Source organism: Pygocentrus nattereri, chromosome 8 (genome assembly GCF_015220715.1).
Source record: "Pygocentrus nattereri isolate fPygNat1 chromosome 8, fPygNat1.pri, whole genome shotgun sequence".
NCBI classification, from domain to species: Eukaryota; Metazoa; Chordata; class Actinopteri; order Characiformes; family Serrasalmidae; genus Pygocentrus; species Pygocentrus nattereri.
Genome location: NC_051218.1, coordinates 32,030,010 through 32,052,462, shown reverse-complemented (window position 1 = coordinate 32,052,462; position 22,453 = coordinate 32,030,010). Strand labels below are relative to the sequence as shown.

General features: G+C 38.0%; 1 protein-coding gene across 3 annotated transcripts in view; it reads left to right on the top strand.

Annotated features, from left to right (window-relative positions):
* Positions 1–22,453, top strand: part of rnf130 (ring finger protein 130) — a 79,740-nt gene that overhangs the window by 17,737 nt on the left and 39,550 nt on the right. For all 3 annotated transcript variants that reach the window (XM_017693368.2, XM_017693369.2, XM_017693367.2), the window contains exon 3: positions 10,496–10,690. In XM_017693368.2, the coding sequence (XP_017548857.1) occupies positions 10,496–10,690 (195 nt within the window). The remainder of the gene's footprint in view (positions 1–10,495; positions 10,691–22,453) is intronic.

The following is a 22,453-nucleotide window of genomic DNA, read 5'->3' as shown; positions in this document are numbered from 1 at the left end:
TACAGCATTAAAGGCAGAGTAAAAAAACCAGCCTGTTTACTTCAATCAGATGAAAGAGAGAGGATAGAAAATAGACAAGTAGGAATGAATTCTGACTGCTGTATTGTACATAAGCCCACAGAAGCATCATGAGAGAATATGAGGGGAAAAAATAAAATTTGAGAAAAATGTGGGATATGGGCCTTTTAAAGGAATACAGAAATGAAGCAAGACCACACTGAGTGTTGTGGATGATGGATGGGGCAGCACAGTGTTTTTTTTTTTTTTATTATTATTTATTTATTTTTTTTCTCATTTCGTTTTCTTCCCTTTTATATCAGGGTAAGGACAGTTGAGCTCCTCACTACATTTCACCACAACTAAAAAGGAAGAGTGATAGAAACCAGGGCTCGCCATGTCTACAACACAAATATAGCCATTTTATTTACCACCAGTGAACCTACACGTGTCTGCTGAGTTTTATATGAGATGTCCGTGATGGTAAAATAGGCGGATGTATACTGCTTGTACACTGTTAGAAATAAAGGTTCTGTGCAGGTAAATGTTTTGCTCATCAAGGTACAAATCTACAATCAAAGGTACAACAGTGGTTTAAGCTCCAATTGTCTACCTTAAATACATTTTACTCAGGGCAAAGCATATTTTAACCTTTCATAACCTGATGTTTTAAAGCGGAACAGTAAAATATAAAGGTTATATAAAAGTAATATTAAGGATATATAAATATAAAGGATATATATGTTTAAATTAAGGTCCCCTAACTAAAGGTAATGAAGACTTGCTTTCATTTTTTTGAAAGTGTTGTGGAGTTGTTCCGCCAGTAGTGGAACAAATCTCCTCTTAAAGGCGCCAACAGTTATCAGTGACATGCCAAAAATTTTGGGGTTGCGTCTGGGGTGGCCAGTCAGATTTCCAGGAGGGCAGTGACCGCTTGGGCTAGACGTTTAACATCATGCATGACAGTGTTTAGAAATTCTAGTTGGGATGCTTCTGTAAAAGGATTTTCTTATCTAGATGAGGATAAGGCAATGTTAATGAACTTATTCTGCTATAGCTACTGTCCTCAGTTTAGGCCTAAACAGATGAGATAAGAATATTTGTGTAGTACAGCCACTGATTTTTTTTAAATTTTTTTTATGATCTTCCTCCATAGAGAAGCACTTTTCCATCAACATGGTGCTTAAAAACTGTACGTTGAGGCCACTTTCGTACATAATGCATACTCTTTCAGGCCAAATGCACCCTGTTTGTGTCTAAAACCTGGCACAAAGGCTAAGTACATCTGCCCCTTAGAATCTGAGATGTGGCCATATGTGTCTAATTGATCCAGAGAGGAAGTGTGTTGAGCTGTAATGCTGATCTATTGATTGTCATAGCCTCGTTGTTCTGTTGGGCTCTGGCTGCTGAAATGACCAGCAGGGCTGGACAGAATAATGACTCTCCAAATTCTTCTTCAGACTGGAGTTTCTCCCACGGGGCACGCTTGGGGGTTATTATGTATTCACTTGTTTGACATGAACAAGATGTGAAGAGATTGAGCGCAGAAGAATCGAGTTAGTGTCATATATCTGATGAATGAATGAAGTTAGTAACGATTCAGGGATGACCTGATGAAAACAAGTGAGCATTCACGTACATGGGTGTAATACTCTAATGCTGCGTGGTCAGACACTTGTATTCCTGTCACGTGCATGATTTGGGTCATTTTTCTTGATTGAGGTCTGAAATTGTTTGTTGTAGGATTGAATTCCTCCACCTTAATAAGATTTGAGTTTGGAGAGACCAAACTCCTGAACGAATTGTGTTATTCATCATACTGTAGAATATTATGTTTAAAAAATATCCAGACAGGTCTACCAGTAAGTGAATTCAGCCATTTTAAGGTCACTCAATGCGCTGACCAGTACAATGACATGCTCAGGAGCAGCCTAAGGTCACCATGGCTAATGCCAAGCATGGACTAGAGGAGTATAAAGCCCCTCAGCGTTGTGCTGTGGAGCAGTGGAACTGCGTTGTCTGGAGAAATAGAGCTCCATCCAATACCTTTGGGATGAGTTGGAGTGATCCAGAACTCACCATCCAACATTAGCGCTTGACCAGACTAATGCTCAATCAAATCCTCACAGCAGTGTTCCAACATCTAGTTCGAAGCCGTCCCGGAAGAGTAGAGGCTGTTACTGCAACAACGGGGGACAATCTCCCTATTAATACCCTTCATTTCAGAAGAAATGCTGGAGTCTACAGACCTTAGTACGTTCCGTTTGTGATGATTTTAGCACCAGACTGAGCAGATGAAGCAGGTATGAACTGCCTCGTCATCTCCAAAAGTGCCAAAATGCGCTCTGCCCAGTCTGACTAACACATTGCGGTGTCTTTGCTTTTGCCCTCGGAGCCTTGCCATAATCCCTTAGAGTTGGGCTTGTGCCAGAGCTGGAGTGATAAGGATGACTCATTTTGAAGTGAAAATGGGGGGAGAAAAAAAAAAGTGCATCTGTAGGTTTAGACACAAACTGACGAAACAACAGGTGACGCGGTCTTGTTCTCCTTCGTGCAGACAGAGTGGAGAGATGGTGCAGTCTGATAGGGTTTATTTGTTCTTCAGCTTCACTGTGTTCAGGGTGCAGGTGGCTGCAGAGGTAACATTGCCTTTCCAGCTCTGCTGATGGTATCGTGCATTTCGGAGCTTGCACATCCATTGCCACTCTTTTTTTTTTGTTTTCTTGCCCATTTTGTTTCCCCACAGTAATATAGTAAATAAAAAAAAAACACAAGCCTTCTCAGCGCAGCTGCGCTAGACCTGTGTCTCATTCACGAGGGGTTGCTGCCATTCCTCTGATAGCGTCTTGTTATTTCCTGTCTTGTTGAGACTTGTCACTCGCTGTCAGTTCTGTGAAGCTCACTGTGGTTGTGGTGGGGGAGCTTGCACACTTACTTTTGGCACTTAACTAAGAGAAAGATACTATAATTTACTCTTTTAAAGTGTGATAACACACAACCAAATGATGGACCTCATCAGGTTTTATACCACTATACTCAGTGGTATAATACTTTATTAAATAATACTTGGCCGTATTAATAAAATCAGGATGTTTTCAGAATATATCACAGTGTTTGATTAAAGTTAGTGAATTTTAAGGCCAGACTGAGCAGATGAAGCAGGTATGAACTGCATCGTCAACATTAATAAATAATAACCTACATTTTAAACATTAGTAAAGTGTTATAAAGTTGGTAAGCAACCTATGTTTACTAAGTTAAGTCTTACAAACCAGTCAAGATGTAAATAATGTAAATATTAACCTATGATTTTTTTTTTTTTATGGTGGAACAGCTATAATTAATGAAGCTATATATCTATCGACACTATGTACAATCTACTGTATGTCTTCACTAGAATTACAGAATTTATTATACAGCAGTTTTCAGCTGATTTCACTCTGAACATCGAATAAATGACACTTTGCTGGGTGGAGCTCAGTGAGGGGCACAGCTGTGAAAGGGGCCCAAGTTTTAATGGAGTTGTGGTCTGAACGAGAAGAGGTCTGAAATCTCAAAGGACCAGGAAGAAAACGGAGTCCTCTTTAGAGTTCACTAACAATGTGAACACAAAAAGAACCGGTGTCATTTGCAGTCAGTTCCCTTCCAGGTTCACTTCAACAGAACTCAGTTTGGCTCTTTTAAAACGAACTATATGTGAAAACACTGTTAGTGTCACCTAAACATGCTGCTCTTCTGGAGTGCAATAAATGCATCATCAGTTATTGATTTGAAATCAATGAACTAATTAAAAAATCTGTCTGATGCTGATTATTTACTTAAGCAAATACTTATAGTTCTGAAATTATGCATCGTCAACTTGACATTGTTCTTTCAAAGCAAGCTAAAGCAACCAGTAATTCACGTTACAGATAACTGCACTAAAAACGTAGCATTTTGGCAACAGACAGGATTTTAATAGCATTTTCTCTTGAATATAATCAACATCTATCAAATATATCGTTAAAACTAAATGAAAAAAAAAACAGTAATTTTATATTGGTAAATGTGGTATTTATTATTCAGAACTATTGATACTGTAGCACCAATATCAGGACTTAGAAACAGCAACTTAATAATTACCTAATAGTTTTTCAGTGACTGTAAATAATTATGTATAATTGTCTCACATGCATAAATACTGTTTTTACCAACTGTTAACTTGGTGACATGAAATCAATAATTACTTAATCGTGTTCTTAATATGTTCTGTTTTGAACGATTAAGCAGTTATTTACTATCTTGCTTCTTTGTGATGAAAACACATTTAATGAATGCTTAATTAATCATTATTAAGGCTAATGTATGCATTTTACAGCATTAATAAATACAACCCCAATTCCAATGAAGTTGGGATGTTGTGTAAAACATAAATAAAAACAGAATACGATGATTTGCAAATCCTTTTCAACCTATATTCACTTGAATACACTACAAAGACAAGATATTTAATGTTCAAACGGATAAAGTTTATAGTTTTTTGCAAATATTCACTCATTTTGAATTTGATTTCTGCAAGATGTTCCAAAGAAGTTGGGACAGGGGCAACAAAAGACTGGGAAAGTTGAGGAATGCTCAAAAAACACCTGTTTGGAACATTCCACAGGTGAACAGGTTCATTGGAAACAGATGAGTGTCATGATTGGGTATAAAGGGAGCATCCCTGAAAGGCTCGGTCGTTCACAAGCAAGGATGGTGTGAGGTTCACCACTTTGTGAACAACTGCGTGAGAAAATAGTCCAACAGTTTAAGAACAACATTTCTCAATGTACAATTGCAAGGAATTTAGGGATTTCATCATCTACAGTCCATAATATCATCAAAAGATTCAGAGAATCTGGAGAAATCTCTGCAAGTAAGCGGCAAGGCAGAAAACCAACATTGAATGCCCGTGACCTTCGATCCCTCAGGCAGCACTGCATTAAAAACCGACATCATTCTGTAACGGATATTACCACATGGGCTCAGGAACACTTCAGAAAACCACTGTCAGTGAACTCAGTTCGTCGCTCCATCTACAAGTGCAAGTTAAAACTCTGCCATGCAAAGCGAAAGCCATATATCGCTGCCGGCTTCTCTGGGCCCGAGCTCATCTGAGATGGACTGACACAAAGTGGAAAAGTGTCCTGTGGTCTGACGAGTCCACATTTCACATTGGTTTAGGAAATCATGGACGTCTTTTCCTCCAGGCCAAAGAGGAAAAGGACTGTCCGGATTGTGATCAGCGCAAACTTCAAAAGCCAGCATCTCTGATGGTATGGGGGTGTGTTAGTGCCCATGGCATGGGTAACTTGCACATCTGTGAAGGCACCATTAATGCTGAAAGGTACATGCAGGTTTTGGAACAACATATGCTGCCATCCAAGCAACGTCTTTTTCAGGAATATCCCTGCTTATTTCAGCAAGACAATGCCAAGCCACATTCTGCATGTGTTACAACAGCGTGGCTTCGTAGTTAAAGAGTGCGGGTACTAGACTGGCCTGCCTGCAGTCCAGTCCTGTCTCCCATTGAAAATGTGTGGCGCATTATGAAACGCAAAATACGACAACAGAGACCCCGGACTGTTGAGCAACTGAAGTGGTACATCAAGCAAGAATGGGAATGAATTCCTTGTACAAAGGTTCAGCAATTAGTGTCTTCAGGTGATGTAACACAGTGGTAAACATGCCCCTGTCCCAACTTCTTTGGAATGTTGTACAGGCATCAAATTCAAAATGAGTGAATATTTGCAAAAAACTATAAAGTTTATCCGTTAGAACATTAAATATCTTTTCTTTGTAGTGTATTTAATTGGGTATAGGTTGAAAAGAATTTGCAAATCATCGTATTCTGTTTTTATTTGTTTTACACCACATCCCAACTTCATTGGAATTAGGGTTGTAAATATGTCTGGAAATTTTTAACATTGCAGCTCGTAAAGTTATCAAGCCATGTTGTACGTATTTTTTCCGGACTGCAGTGGATTAAACTGTGATTATTATCAAATCTGTAACATTTGGCCAGCTACTTTTATGCTATTAACACCAGTCTGTTTATTAATTCCTTTTACCACTTCAGATTATCATATTCATTAGTTATGCAGATCTGCTGCATGGTCACCTTTCTCCGGCTGTGCTGAACAGAGATTGCCCCAAATTTAGTGGATCAATTTGAGGTTAGAACTTTGTTTTCCCAGTGCCCAGCAGTCACACACTTTCTAATCAGATTAGAAAGAGCAATCACACACTTTCTAATCAGATTAGAAAGAGGTGCAGCAAGGGTTTCTGGGATGTGTGCCTTCCAGCAGTGTATTTATTCAGCCATAACTGCTTTGCTCTGACTTGCTCTAATACCTGATATCTGGGCTGTTTTCCTAAAGTAATGGTTTTTAGTTGGAATCAATCCTGTTTTCTCCAGAAATATCACAGAGAATTTTGGACATTTTACTGTAGCTCTTACTAGACAGCTGTTTTTGCTATAAAATATATATCTGCCTCTGTTCTTTGCCTTCATTCTTACATACCACAAGCAAATGTCTTTTTTGGCTTATACATCACATTAGGCAATATTTAGTATCATTCCAGACGTTAATGACCTCATACCTTTCTGTGCTGCTCTTGTTTTCCAGCCTAGGGGCAGATATGGCCTGTGGAAATGTAGGTCAGTATTTGACCCAAAATTGTGACAGAGAATTTTTCCATTGGCTGTGTTTGTTTTGGTGCCAGTGTTGGTGTTGAGTAGTACGTTAACTGGACCAGGCAGTTTGTTGTGACCTCAAATGCACAACAGGAAAGACTTCTGAGAAACTGTGTTCTAGTGGATGAACAGTGACCTCTGAGAGAGAGAGAAAGCATTGATGAACTTTGATACAAATCAGTGGTGTACCGATGGATGAGGATTTCAAAATGTAGCAAGAGATTTTTCAGAGATGGACTTTTAAAAAAGACTGCTGTCAGTTCTCATGTTTGGTTTGACCCTGAGAGAGAGCGATCAGGATATTGGGTTTTGTCTGGGCTTTAGTCCAGGAAAGTGATCTTTCAGTGCCTTTGGAGGAGGTTTTGACCTGTGGAAATCTAGAAAGATTAGGCAGTAAGTGGTTGCAGGCATGTGCTGTAGATGTTAGTGTTACTGTAAGAAGGAGGAATATGAAAATGGCGTTGGTGACTTTGATGCTTGTGCTGGTAGTGCTGATGGTCTTGATGTTATAAATTGTGTTGCTGCTGAATGTTGATGTGTCTTTGGTTTTGATTATTTTTTTAGTATTTTTATTTTTTGATGCAGTGTTGGTGTTGATGTGTCAGTGTATTTTGTGATGATGCTTCTGGCCAGTGTTGTTGGTACTGTTATCATTGGTTGTCATTAGTGTTGATGTTAATGTCATTGGTTAGTATCATTGTTGTTATTGTCATTGGCCTTGGTGTTTGTCATTGGTCACTGTCATTGGTGGTGGTGTTATGTCATTGGTTGGAGTCACTGGTGTTAATGCCATTGGTTATTGTCATTGATGTTGGTGTTAATGTCACTGGTCATTATCGTTAGTCTTGGTGTTAGTGTCATTGGTGTTGGTGTTAATGTCAGGTTGGTGTCACTGGTGTTAATGTCATTGGTTATTGCCATTGGTGTTGATGTTAAAGTCACTGATGTTGGTGTTAATGTCATTGTCATTAGTGTTGGTGTTAGTGGCATTGGTTAATGTCGTTGGTGTTGGTGTTAATGTAATTGGTGCTGGTATTAATTTCATTGGCTGTTGTCCTTGATATTGGCATTAATGTCATTGGTTATAGTCATTGGTGTTAATGTCATTGGTCCTGGTGTTAATTTCACTGGTTATTGTCATAGGTGGTGGTGCTAATGTTATTTGTCCACATCATTGGTAGCAGTGTTGATGGTGTTGATGTTGTCTTTGTCAGTGTTGTTGGTGTTGATGTCCTTGGTCATCAGTGTGGGTGTAAATGTCACTAGTCAGTTTCATTAGTGCTGGGTTTGATGGCATTGTTTACCTTCTTTGGTGATTGGTATTGATGTTGGTATCACTGGTTTGTGTTGTTGGTGTTGGTGCCATTGATCAGTGTCATCTGTGTTGAAATCATTTATCATTTGTGTTGATGTCATGGGTTACTGTTATTGATGTTGTTACCAGCATGTGTGTTCACTGGGCATTGTTGGTATTGGTGCTGTCACTGCTGAATGTCATTGGTTTTAATTTTGATGTCACTGGTCACTGGCATTGCTGTCAGTGGCAGTGTAACTGGTCACTGTCATTGGCATTGGTCTTGATGTCACTGGTGTTTATGTTGATGTAAATGGTCGGTGTTATCAGTAATGGTGATTCTAGGAGAGCAGGTTTGAGTATTTGTCCAGTAAAATGCAAAAAGCACAGCTCAGCTCAAATGGACAGTGAGGGCTGATGAACAACTCCCATAATGTTTTGCTTCATAAATATTAATGTGAAAGGTGCCGCAAGGGTCCATCTGTGTTCCCAAAGGTGAGATTGATGTAAAGGTACACTCAATATCTGATCCCAGGGTACTTGTGTGTGCCTTTATTTAGTAGAAATGGTCCAAACAGAACAGCATCAGTAATTACAGCTTAGCAAGTGTGGCTGAAGGTTTTTTTTTTTTTTAAAAAAAAGCAGATTTCCTGAAGTGAGAAAGGTGAGCAGGTGCAAGTCCTCTGTCTCTCTTACTGTCTCTAAAGGATGACTTTGAATGAGTGCTTATGTAACGTTGCTGTCGGACTTGGCCAACGATCAAAGGAGAGACCTTGTTTTACCATCTGTCCACGCAACTACTCTGCTGCTGTCTCACTCAGAAAAACACTGATCCACTACAGCACCAGATCAGCATCGCCTTCTCATAAGCTGTCTCAGTTAAGGAAACATTATTATTGGAGGTGTAAACTGCTGACCTCACTTTAATTCTAATACAGTTGTTTAGGAAGTGATTCAGAGCATCAAGAATCGATTAGGTTGCAGTTATAATCAGAGCTGTTTAAAAAAACAAAAAAAAAAACATTAAATTATCACTGCCCCAACAATTATGTTAGTAATTAAGAAATCTCATGATTATTTTTTAATGATTAATGAGTAATCATCTTGGGTTGTTTGAGTAAGTAATGAGTAATTGTCTTTTTGTGTTGCTTTTTAACAGCAAACATGAACAGAGCTGTAATATTTCAAAGGCAGCAAAATACTGTACTGAAAATTATTAAGAAAAAGAATATGTGGATAAAACACATCACAGTGTGAGTCCCATCAGGATCTGTTTCTTACTGCAAGAAAGCAACAATAAGAAAACTGAAAATTTGAATTTGAAAATTTTATTTTTTTAATAGAATAACTGATTTTAGTCACGTAAAATCCACTTTCAATACATACATGTGATTAAAGGAGCTATTTGCACTGTAGTGCATAGAAAGATGAAAACAACCTTTTTTATTCTTTTGTTTGAAAACGGGTGGAGAATTTTCTTTTAGGCCAAATGAAGTCAATAATTTATTGGATGAATTGATGCATTTTCTATTTTCAGACTGAACTATCAATGCAATTTTACACCCCTAATAAATTACATGCAGAATTCCAAATACATATTAATTAGCATTGCATTTCTATTGCATTTCCTAGAGCTACATTAAAATGGAGCAGCTTTAGCAGTGAGCAAAACCTGTTAAAATATCTCATCTCAGCCTCATGTTTTCTTTATTTTTTCAGGAATAAATTCTAGTTAATTAGTGTTTGGGATCTGAATCCCTTTTGGCCAAACATTTGGGCACATCAGCTTTCATTAGTGTGTGTTTGAGAGGAAGTGTGGAGCAGCCTCGGAGGTTTTACTGGCCAGCAATGAGTCAGAAATTACAGGCCTTATTTTACAGTGTCTGAAGGACGCCTGTGAGTGTGCATGTGGGTAAGTGAGAGAAATAACAGACTCTTGTTGCAATACTTTCTACCCAACCATATTCACAGTCATACAAAACCACAGACAACCTGAAAGCATATTTTTTGTAATATAAATAGATCATTTGGTGTGTTTGCTCTCTATATGTACTGATTGTTAATCTGTGTTGACTGTACATATATTTCTAGGTAGAGTATTAGAGTGATGGTGGCTGTTCTGCTAATAACTCTAGATATTAGCCTGGAAAGCAACTTCATTTAGCACTCCTCTGAGCTAGAATTGTCAATGTTAGTCCATAAACAACCTCAAAAAACACACATATGCATTAAGATAGGAGCTAGTAGTTGATAAACAATTTCAATAAACAATCCTACATGCTAGAATAGGAGATGTTGGTTTCTAAACAACCTCATTAAACACTTTGTATTTGGTCACTGCATAATTCCATGTTATTTAATAGCTCAGTGTCTTTCTGTCATTCTAAAATGTGGGAAATGGTGAAGATAAAGGAAAACAGTTTTGTTTCATACTGTATATGAACAAAAATTTATTTTAAAACAATTCTCTCTCTCTCTCTCTCTCTCAGTTGTGGACATGCAAGGCTGTTGTCCATACACCCGTTTTATGGTTCCGCCAAAGACCACGCACTGGGTGGCCCTACTACAGAGGGGGAAATGCACGTTTAAGGAGAAGATCCTGAAGGCTGCTGCTTTCAATGCCTCTGCTGTGCTAATCTACAACAACAGCTCCAAAGAGGACACTGTCACGATGGCCCACGAAGGTCAGAGCCATATCGGTTAGAGGTTTGCCCTGAGTGTGCTGACAGGGGTCACGCTGAAATCATCTAAAATTTAGAGGCATAGTTTGGTGAAAAATATGATGTTTTCAGAAGCACTAATAGCTTGTTTCAGTGCTGAATGCTACATGGTAACACCACAAAGAAGCTGCAAAAACCGGAGAAAATGAACATGCTAAACTTTCTGCTTGGAAACCTGCAAGATAAATTTGATCTTACTCTAGTTTGGTGGTTCTTGATATGGCTTGGTAGTTATTGCTCTAGTATGGTAGTTCTTGGAATGTTTGGTAGATCCTGCCCTGGTTATAGTTTTTGCTCTAGTTTGGTAGTTCTTGGAATGTTTGGTAGATTCAATTCAACTTTGTCATTATACAATACAGTGTAGTACAGTATAACGAAACACTATCGGGCTACTTTTCCAGTGCAGTAATAAAAGATGCATAGTAAACAGTGCAAAGACAAAAGACAGTAAAAGACAAGACAATGTGCATAGTCAGTAGGTACAGGTGTCGAACGTAGAGAAAATGTGCATACGCAAGTGTTATAGGTGTTTTGGAAGTATAGACAGTTAGTGCATAGTCAGATATTCAAGTGTATCAGGTATATAGACAGAAATGTGCATGGTGAATTGCAGTACAGTACAGTAAATGCAGAACTACTGTTGGTAAAAAGAGAGATGTAAACAGTGATCTGTATGTAAAGTGTACAGTGCAGGTACAGAGTAGCAGCATAATGTTCAGGTAACATCTTATATAAACAGTTACAGTTTAAATATATAAATATACTAGAAATAAGGTTAGCCAGAGATGAAGTGCACAGCCTACAGTCCTCTGAGCTGGTGGAGCTCAGTGTGTAAAGTGCTGGGTGATCGGTAGTGAGCTGGTGAAGCTCAGTGTGTAGTGTGCTGGGTGGTCAGGCTGATCAGTAACGAACTGTAGTGTTGCTGTTGAGCAGAGGTCGATGCTGCCGGTGTGACCAGTTTGACAGCTTGGGGATAGTGGATAGATCCTGCTCTGGTTATAACTCTTGCTCTGGTTCGATAGTTCCTGATATGGTTTGGTAGTTATTGCTATATGTTGGTAGCTCTTGTAACAGTTTGATAGTTTTTGCTCTAGTTTGGTAGTTCTTGGAATGTTTGGTAGATCCTGCTGTGGTATAGTTCTTGCTCTGGTTTGATAGGTCTTGATATGCCTTGGTAGTTATTGCTATAGATTGGCAGCTCTTGTTACAGTTAGATTGTTTTTCCTCTAGTTTGGTAGTTCTTGGTATGTTTGGTAGATCCTGCTCTGGTTATATTTTTTGCTCTAGTTTGGTAGTTCTTGGAATGTTTGGTAGATCCTGCTGTGGTATAGTTCTTGCTCTGGTTTGATAGTTCTTGATATGCCTTTGTAGTTATTGCTGTAGGTTGGTAGCTCTTGTAACAGTTTTGTAGTTTTTGCTCTAATTTGGCAGTTCTTGGTATGGTTTTGCAATTTTTGCTTTAGTTTGGTAGTTGTTGGTATGGTTTGGTAATTCTTGCTCTAGATTAGTAGTTCTTTTAATGGTTTGGTAGATTTTGCTGTAGTTTGGTAGTTCTTGCTCTGGTTATAGTGTTAGCTGTAGTTTGGGTGTTCTAGCTCAGGTTTGGTTATTTTTTATCTCGTTATAGTTCTTGCTATGCTTTGGTAGTCCTGGATCTAGTTTGTCAGTTCTTGCTGTGGTTTGGTAGGTCTGGATCTGGTTTAATAGTTCTTGGTATTATTTGGTAGTTCTTGCTCTTCACACTTAAAGATGCTTCTTCAAGGGTTGTAAAATAAATGGCTTTATACTCAAAAAACCCTTTGTATTTTAAAGTGTTCTTTACATCATGAAATGGTCCTTCAGCTTGATGGAAATGTGTTGTGCATGGTTCTATGTAACACCAAGAAAAGTTCTTCTGTTGTTACAAGCATGACATTGTAACTACAGAAGAATATTTTTTGGTGCTATATAGAACCCTTTTAAAAAAAATATATATGTAGAAAAATATAAAGCACAATCTCTGTAATCTGAATAAACATTTTACTATGCCAAGAAACTTTCAATCATACAAAGGGTCATTTCAGTGTTCGTGGTTCTATATAGAGCCATTTCTTTACTGAAGAACCCTAAAAGAACCATCTATTTTAAAAATTGTGTTTTTGCTGTCATTTTAATATAACAATGAAAACGTTTAAGCCCTTGTTCATATTGTGTGAGGGAAGAACTACCATGCATGGAGGGCTACAGCACAGCTTCATCTGTTTAACAAGCATGACTGCAGTAAAAATAAATAAATTGTTGCTAGAGAGTGTTTTGAAGCCAGAGAGTAGACAGAAATGGGCTTAGACTACACATTAAAATATTTCAAAGATCAAGAGACAGATATGATGACTTTAGTGCATTTCCATGTCACTGTTTTCATTGCCTGGCATTTAAATCACCAACTTAGTTGGTAATCATGAGAGATGGACATTGGCAATTTGTGATATCATCTGTTGACACAAGCATGCATGTGAAAGGAAGTAAGATTCCACGGGGTAGCTGCAATTTGACATGACACCTGCAGCGTTTAGTACCTTGATGAAGTTTTTTCATGTTTATAGCTCACAGTAAGTTATACTATAGTAGTGAGTGTTTTTTTTCTTCTTCTTCATTTCACTTTCAATTTGTGCTAAACACAGCTACTGCTGCTTTGCGTATGCTCACACATGTGCTCTCTATTTTCTGAATATTTTTTTATCAGCCTAGTTTTCTTTCTTGCTTGTTGTAGTTTATTCAGAATATGAAATCATCTGCTTATTAAAATCCATTTATAGGGTTGTTTATGCATTTATTGCTTTAGGTTTCCACGCAACTAGCATAGTTGGAGAGAGAATCATTACAACATTCAGTGATTCGTCACTTAATACAGAATACTGAGTTAAGCCATCAAAGAAGCAGGTGTTACTGGCGAAACCAGTGCTGTAATTTAACATGAATTAATTCTGACTCATTGCTCATTGAAATAAGTGGAGAAATTGTGCAGAAAGTGCAGATTCTAAACTTTCAGTCCAGACAACAGGGTCTGTATGTTGAAGAGGGGATATTTTTTTTATCTTAATTTGAGGAAGAGTAGCTGTTATGTGTGCAGTCTTTTTCTGCTGACTGAAAAAGTCGTTGCAGTTGTTGTCATTTTATTCACCTCAGAAAAATGGAAAGATGTTGAAAGTTCAGACTCGAACCCCTACATGCAGAATTCAAATCAAATATAAACTGCTCTTCTTTATATACTGATTGATGTCTGTCAACATATTAATTTGAATTTTATATATTATATTTTTAAATATATATGTATGCACACTTTAAGTAAAGCCCATGCATTAAAGCAGCTGGGAATGTTTACTTAATCCCAAGGAGCTGAAAAGCCTCTTGATCAGTGTTGATGCACTTTTTTCCTCTGTGTGCTCAGACAGTCCAATACAATAACACAGACTAATAACCTGCTTCAGAATAGCAAGAAATGCAGTGATGCCGCAGAGAAGCTCAGAAACATGTGAGCTAATTTTGCTCTTCCTTCAGTTTGGTAGATCTTACTGTAGGCTTGATAAATCATCCACTACTACATCTCCTTTAACTACTACTACTAATAATAAAAATCATCAGTACTGATGCTGGTATCGGGTATCAGGCTGATTCCAGGCTTAATTTCTTGTACTGATAAATTCATCGATGCCAACATTCTGATACCAGCTGATCTGTGACGTAAGCCTTTGCCCTAAGGAAGAAACACAGTTAAGGAGGCTTTGCTCACACAGAGAATTGTTATTGACTCAGTCACAGTCAGACACAAATCTGACGGTCATTTGTCAATTGACCCTGGCAGATTCTTGCCGGACCTACACTGTAATTTTAGCCCATTTTCATCACACACACAGACACAATCACAGCCTATTGCATAGTATGGGTGAAGATACACAGGCCAACTAAACAGATGAGGAAAAAAAATAGACATTTACTACTAAAGTCCGTCTGTGCAACTTTACTCTGTTTGACTGAATACAATAATCAGGTATGAACGTTAATACAGTAACTTTTTTTGAAAAATAAGCTGTAGAGAGACCATATTGTCTTACCATGTACACCACTGTCTGTTTTAGCTTCAGAGCACATCATCGTGAGCATTACTGCTCAGTTTCTCTTTACTCAGTACTCAGAGCGCAGTGTGTTATTTCGATTGAAACAGCTTTGTTTGAAACTGTTCGTATATGTTTCATGTATAAATCACAGGTTCTATCTGTGCTCAATGTTCTATTCAAATGTACAGTGTGAGTCACCAAAGAACAAAAATTTCTGAAATCACTCCATGTATTTCTCACTTTATTAGGGCATTCAGATACAGCAAAATGTAAAACTCGGAATGTGAGCTCATCGGATACATTGGCCTCTGATGTGATTCTTGCTGTCACTGAACTACAGGGAATGTTGTTGAAAGAGGCAGATGAGGATCAAAACTATGAAAGATATTTTCTTTACAGCTGTACAGGAGCGATTTACTGCGTGCTGCTGTCCGCTGTAGTGCTACTCGATCCAAATGAGTTAATGCTGCATAGGTAGCTAATGCACTTTGTTTAAAATCAGCTAGATTTTAATGACTTAACTGTTAAGGTACGTTACACTCATGTACACTAACAACTGCTTAATTCTAAGGAGGTTGCTCAGTATGGTATCAGACTCGGTATCAATGAGTACTAAAAAAATGTGCACTTATGTTGTGCTCGGTCTGAAAAAAATAGTATTGATGCATTCCTAATGATGATGATGATGATAAGAATAATAATAATAATAGGAATATTAAATATATCAATAATAATAATAATGAGTTGCCCCTCAATATCAATAGAGAATAACAGTATATTGCAAATGTTCTTTGAAACTGTAAAATATATTTAACTATCTAAATGTAGCATTAGCTAGTTTGGTCTATATTTCTCTCTTCTCTCCTCTGTCTGTCTTTCTTTATCTCTTTCCCTCTCACCAGGTGCATAGGCATAGGAAGACTGGATTGGGTGTTACCACGTGTCTCCCCTTCCTTTATCCATTGTTTGAATTAAAAGCTCTCTGCAAGGTTTTGTAGTTGTGACTTCATGAGATTTTATAAACATCTGAAGCAGCAGCAGCAGCAATAATTTTGCAGCAGTTTGATACAATGCAAAATTATATATAAAAAAATATATGGCAGAAACACTTCATGTTTTGCTTGAGAGGATGTGTGAATATGTGGTAACAGCACGGTTTTATCTGATTAGCATCTGGAGTTATAAACCTACTTCAACTTAGTTCTTGCAAACTTTGTATTGAAACATTTAGAAAAGCTAACTTTTAAAGGGAAATACCACCAATTAAAAAAATAAATGCATAATTCAGTTAAATTCAAGTCATTCAGAGTGGTTTGGAGTGAAATGGTTAATTTTTAAAGACTCAGATTTCAGAAAAGTGAAATCTGATCACCACCACTGTGAACACTACTGACTTTTCTCCAGAGCTGAGCATTTCACACTAAACCACTCTGAATGACTTTGTTTCTATCCTAAACATTAATTTATGCAGAAATATTGAGGCAGTTTCTCTTTAACAGTCAGTATGTAGGTTGATGTCTCACACTGAATATAACCTGTGGCACATTTAGTCAGCAAGAAACATGGATGATAATGATAGGAAGGAGTGAGTAAAGGAGGAGAGAATGGAGGGATGGCAGTGAGGGATAAGGGCAGGGAGGGGCCATTAGGCTGGATCGATGGTGAGGGTAAATATAGCAGGAGAACATCACTAATTCACTACGTCCTTTACACCCACCAGCGGGAATTCTCTGAGCCAGGGCTGCTGCTGCTCCCACCCAGCACAGAAAACTGAAAAACAGATTTATTTCAGACACTTGTGTTTATTTGTTTTGTTTTTTTTTTAAAATGCACAAATTAGCAAATTAATGAGTCTTCAGAATGAGCTCAGTCAGTCGCTCAGTCAGTCGCTCAGTCAGTCGCTCAGTCAGTCGCTCAGTCAGTCGCTCAGTCAGTCGCTCAGTCAGTCGCTCAGTCAGTCGCTCGCTCGCTCGCTCACTCACTCACTCACTCACTCACTCACTCACGTATACAGAGCCAGCCACATTCATTCAGTCGTTTGATTTACAGGCAAAACGGCCATTCACTGCAAGTTCTTTTTTTTTTCTGAGCACAAAAAAGAACATTTGAAAATCAAACAAAGAAGCTGCTGGTGTTCTCAGAACAATAGATTGACCACCCAAAACTCAAAGCGAGTCTCCTGAAAAGAATGGTGACACACTGAACATTGATATTGGTATTATGGATTATATTGATTTAATTTATATTTAGTTCTTAAGGCTTCAGTGAAATGTTGTTTTCCTGACACTGAAAAATCAATAACTTGTACTAAATGACTGTGTTGACTGGAACTTAATTAAATAATTTGCACCACCTGCAAATCGGTGTTGATAAAATGTACAATGTGTAGATACAAGAAGGTGGTTTTAATGGGATTGTGTGTGTGTGTGTGTGTGTGTGTGTGTGTGTCACATAACTGACTGAGGCAGATGGAGTCAGTGTTAGTGAAAACTGAATGCTGCTGGAGGAAACAGGTGGATGTTAGTGTCTGAGATATGGTGGGTGAGTGAGTTGATTTCCTGTCAAAACAGCTGTAAAGCACAAGTTATTCATTTTTTAGTGTCAAGAAAACAGCAGAAAACACGTTTAACACATATTTAACAGAAAATAACATGGCATTGACACTAAATCTAATATCAGCCATTTGAGTTTCCGTGTGTCACACTCTACCTTTATTCCAGCTTCTATTCTTTTCAGGAGACACACCTCCAACGTTTGGTCTTAGAAGTTGTTTGATCTTCAAAAGTGTAACTAGACATAAACTACACAACTACTACTCCATTCAGGCAAATGTGATGGTCGTCAAGCATGTTTACGCCATTAGAATTGACGCCGACAGAAGTGTTGTTGTTTTGGTTGGCACTGTGGTCAGTTTTATTTACGGGCTCCATAAATGACCAGTTGAAGCCCCAGTCCTAAATCTAATAAGTGAAACCTACCAAGAGATGCTTAACCTGAAATTTTCTTTCATTTAGAGAGAAGCTGACTCATGGAGAAGCTTAAGCTTGCACTTCACTCTTGTCTTGTCTCAATTCAGGCTTTAGGGCTGCAGTCTCACTCTGCTTCTGTGGTGCTTCTAATGTGCTTCTAATGGCAGCATTAGTGACCTATTACCTTTTGTGGATGTGTTCAGTCTCAGAAGTGTGGTCTGAGAGTATATGGCATGTCTTTGAAGTGTGTGCTGCTAAATGTTAGGTTATGACTCAGTTAAAAAGATAAGGTGCACTAGCCTGAGACTGCCTGGGGTGAAGGTGCCTTATGAGCATCCATGCAATTTTGCATAGTCTTTCTTTTCTCTCTTTCTTCCTTGCATTCTTCAATCCCCCCTGAAGCTCTCCCTAAGCTCAGAAGGCTTTGGGCTCTGAAGGCTTTGGGCCCAGGCAGCGCTCGGTCAGCATTCTGCAGGCTAAAGGGCACCTTGGTGGGGGTTTCCACTCCAGCACACTAATCAATAACAGAATGACTTAACCTTTAGAGACAAGAGCAGCAGATAATGAATAAAACAACCATCTTAGAGAAGGTAATGATACTGTTATGTCAGGCAGTGGCTCACATTAGAAGACATCAATAGTTTGCAAGTGTTTCTGTCTTCTGAATTATCTCTGTCTTCTGTTCCTGTTCTTGTCCAGTTCTTCTCATTTAATATTTAAAGGCTATAGATAAGGCCTGTCTGCTGTTGTGTAACTTGTTTTATATAATTATATAGTTTTCCCGAAAGTATCTATCCACAAATTCAACACAACCATAGATAGTCGACCATAAACAACCTCAATATACACTCTAGAATAGGAGATATTAGTCTGTAAACAATAAAAATAACAGTAAACACACCTGTACACGAGAATATGAGAAATTAGTCCATAAACAACCTCAGTAAATGCCCCTGTACAGTAGAATAAAAGATATTAGTCTATAACTAACCTGTTCCTATACACTAGAATAGGAGATATTAGTACATAACCTCAGTAAACAGTTGTATACGCTAGAATGGAGATTGTAGTCCATAAACACCCTCAATAAGTGTCCCTGTACACTACAGTAGGAGATATTAGTCCATAAACAACATCAGTAACCATTTATATACACAACAGGCAACATTAGTCCATATACAACCTCAGTAAACACTTTGCACACTAGACTAGGAGATATTAGTCCATATACAACCTCTGTAAACATTTGTATACACTAGAATGGGAGAGAGCAGTCCATTACCCACCTTAATAAGCTTCCCTGTATACTTGATTAGGAGCTATTAGTCCATAAACATCATCAGTACACACTTCCAGACACTACAACAAGAAACATTAGTCTGTGGACAACTTCAGTAAACATTTCTATGTGCTACAATAGGAGATATTAGTCCAAAAACAGCATCAATAAACACTCCAATAGACTAGAACACAGTGTGATATTAGTCCATCAATAAGAGCGAAAATGTGTATATTTTATTAATCTGTATATCACCAACAAAGTTGGTGGATCAAAACTGATGTCATCTCAATCAGAACAAAATCTCATATCTCCATTTTTTTCAGTTTTTGACATAATTTGAACATGCCTGTTGCCCTTTACATTATTTGTAAATTTCATGATCAATGGAGAAAAGGAAACGGCCCAAAATTATTTGGAGAAATGTCTGTTGCCATTGACTTACATTGAAAGTAAAGTATGTTTTTTCCTTCTCCTGTAAAGTTATCATTTTGGAGGTGCAAGGTTTTGTTCTAACAACAGGTGTGTGTGTGTGTGTGTGTGTGTGTGTGTGTGTGTGTGTGTGTGTGTGAGAGTGTGTAAAAGAACAGAACTGCAATGCAGGAGAAACTGCATTTCTTTTCTAAAGAATTGTGGTAGTTTAATGAGGGAAGAAATGATCTACATCGGCAAACTGGAGCTTTAACAGGGGAAGTGGCAATAGGACAAAATGTAAACTTTCAAAATTTTACTGTATGCATAAGCGTATTGAATTGGGAAATATAACATCTTTCAAAATATGAAAAATTCCAATTATTTAGCATTATTTATGGTGTCACGCTTGTTGCTGTTCTGAGCATATTGTGGATATCGTCAGTACATAAAGAACACTGAATAACTGCACATTAGTAATGTTTAGCATTTACTGCAGCAGTAAGTAAAAATAATTGTACTCATTCTGTTTTGTGATAGTACCTTATAAATGTGGCTCTGCTGGTTCTGTTCCAAGTTATCAAACATTAGAAAACTGAAATATCATTATGCACCTCATATATTAAGGAAATCCTATTTGAGGTGTTATTGGATTAGATTTTTTGCCGTATCATCCACCTCCGTCATGTAGATCTTGTGAACATCCAGAGATTAAGCATAGGTTACTGACCGTTGAGTTTATCTGTTTGTCAGAAACTCTTGACACGTCAAGACACAAACATTGCTGTACTTTCTCTTCACTCTGTGACAAAGACCTTAACCGTATCAACGCAAATGTCTCATCTGAGATGACTAAGATGTAAAATCACCCCTCCCCACCAGCCTTTCTGTGTCACTTTGATGGGAATAAAACCCCCACTTTGATCGTTTACTGGCAGTCATCAGTTTTCTTGAAGGTTTTTAATGTGATTTTGAGATGAAGTACTTAAAAAGGAGTGATTCTATGACTAAAATCCCTTGAGTAAGATCAACACCATCCTGAACTGAAACCCAGAAACACCCAGAGTGTTTCACTCTGACTACAATAGCGTGTATTATTGGGAACATTCTGATAATCCTCTGTTTCACAGCGTAGTCGTCTGGCTGCCTCTGTGTTTGTGTGATGTATAAAGCCATTGTTTTCGAATCTAAAGCTCAGGACAAACTGTGGCATCACTGGTCAGCCTTGACATCCATTAGTGTGGCATTATCTGGCTGATAGAGCTTTGGTTAACCACCTCCTGTAACCTCACCAAGTTTCAGCCAGAAACTGACAAGCTTAGAACACACTAAGCAGCACTGTAAAAAATTGTGTTTTAGCTTAAAAAAAGGTAGTAACCTTGTTGCTTTTAAAAAAAATGGAGTGCATTGAACTTCTTCTGTTAGTAAGTTAACAATATTAATCTGTGTTTTACATTTTGTGATTATTTGAATCTCAGTGAACCCAAAATTTTTAGGCAGCTTAGCATTTTAAATTAAAACATTGAATAATTATTTACAGTGAGTGTATCTCTCCCTTTAGCATTGTTGATTAGTTTAATGTCCTAGCTGTTCCATTATAATCAAGATATACTATGTGGAGTCCATTAAGATCTGTGTGACCTTAAGCTCAATTTAAAATAAGCAAACATCTCTAGAATAGAGATAATGGTCCATAAACGATCTCAACAAACACTCCTATACACTAAAATAGGAGATACTAGTCCTAAAACGAGACATTAGTCTCTAAACAACATCTGTAGACACTCCTTTATACTAGAGCAGGAAATATTAGTCTATAAACAGCTTTAATAAGATGTCTTAGATGGTAGAATATAAGATATTAGTCCATAAACAACCTCAGTAAACTCTCATATAACCTAGAATAGAATACGTTTGTCCATAAACAACCTCAAGAAACACTTCTTTACATTGGAATAAACACTTCTAAACACTAGAACGAGAGATATTAGTCTAAAAAACAACAAATAACACTTTATACAAGAAAATGAGACACTAGTATCTGAACATCAGTCAACACTCCTATATACTATAGTAGGAAATATTGGTCTATAAACAACTTTAAAAGCAGTCTTAGATACTAGAATATGAGATGTTAGTCCATGAACAGCCTCAATAAATACTTCAGTACACTAGAATAGGAGATATTAGTCCATAAACAACCTCAATAATGTGAATCTTTTAGAGGATGTGATGTCAGAAACCACATAAGCAATGGCATAACAACTAGATATGGTTTGAGGCCAGCATGTGCTGATTTAGGCATGTAGTTAGCACCCGAGCTTTGATATGAACCTCTACAGTGGTTAACTGCTTGACCTCCTGGTGTACTGTTCTAGTTCAAATTGTGTTTCCGTGCAGCAGAATGCGGATATGAAGGCTCTTCATCTAGAGTGGTTTATAAGAGCCTTTTTATTAAGGCTACGTCACCTGTAGTGCCCCCTCTGCTCTGAGTACAGACTGTGCTCCTCTGTCACCTTTGAAAAGTGTTTTGTACCGTCTCTGTCCCCTGTAATTCATTCCCAGCCTCTGCGGTGCTACCTGCTGCTAGATAGCTGCCAAAGCAGATTTGTCAGCATCATATCTCAGCTGTGACCGTCAGGAGCGGAGAATCAGTCATTGGCAGTGACCGATTTAATGTTCCAACATGCCATTTGTGGATCATATCAAAGAATACTGCCTCAAAAAGACGTCATTACGGCACGTTGGCCTTCCAGGCTATATCACCACGAGCTTGACAAACACTCAAATGTGAACAACTTGGGTCAAGGACACATTTGATAGAGTTTCAAGCCTGCATTGTGATGTCGAGGCCTGTCAGCTCTTTCAGGAGAAGCTGTCTGGGATAAATGACTCTCAAATTGAAATACTAGCTTAGAATAATGCACTCAAGGACGAGGCCTTATCAAGCACAGATGTTCACGCAGCTTGGAAT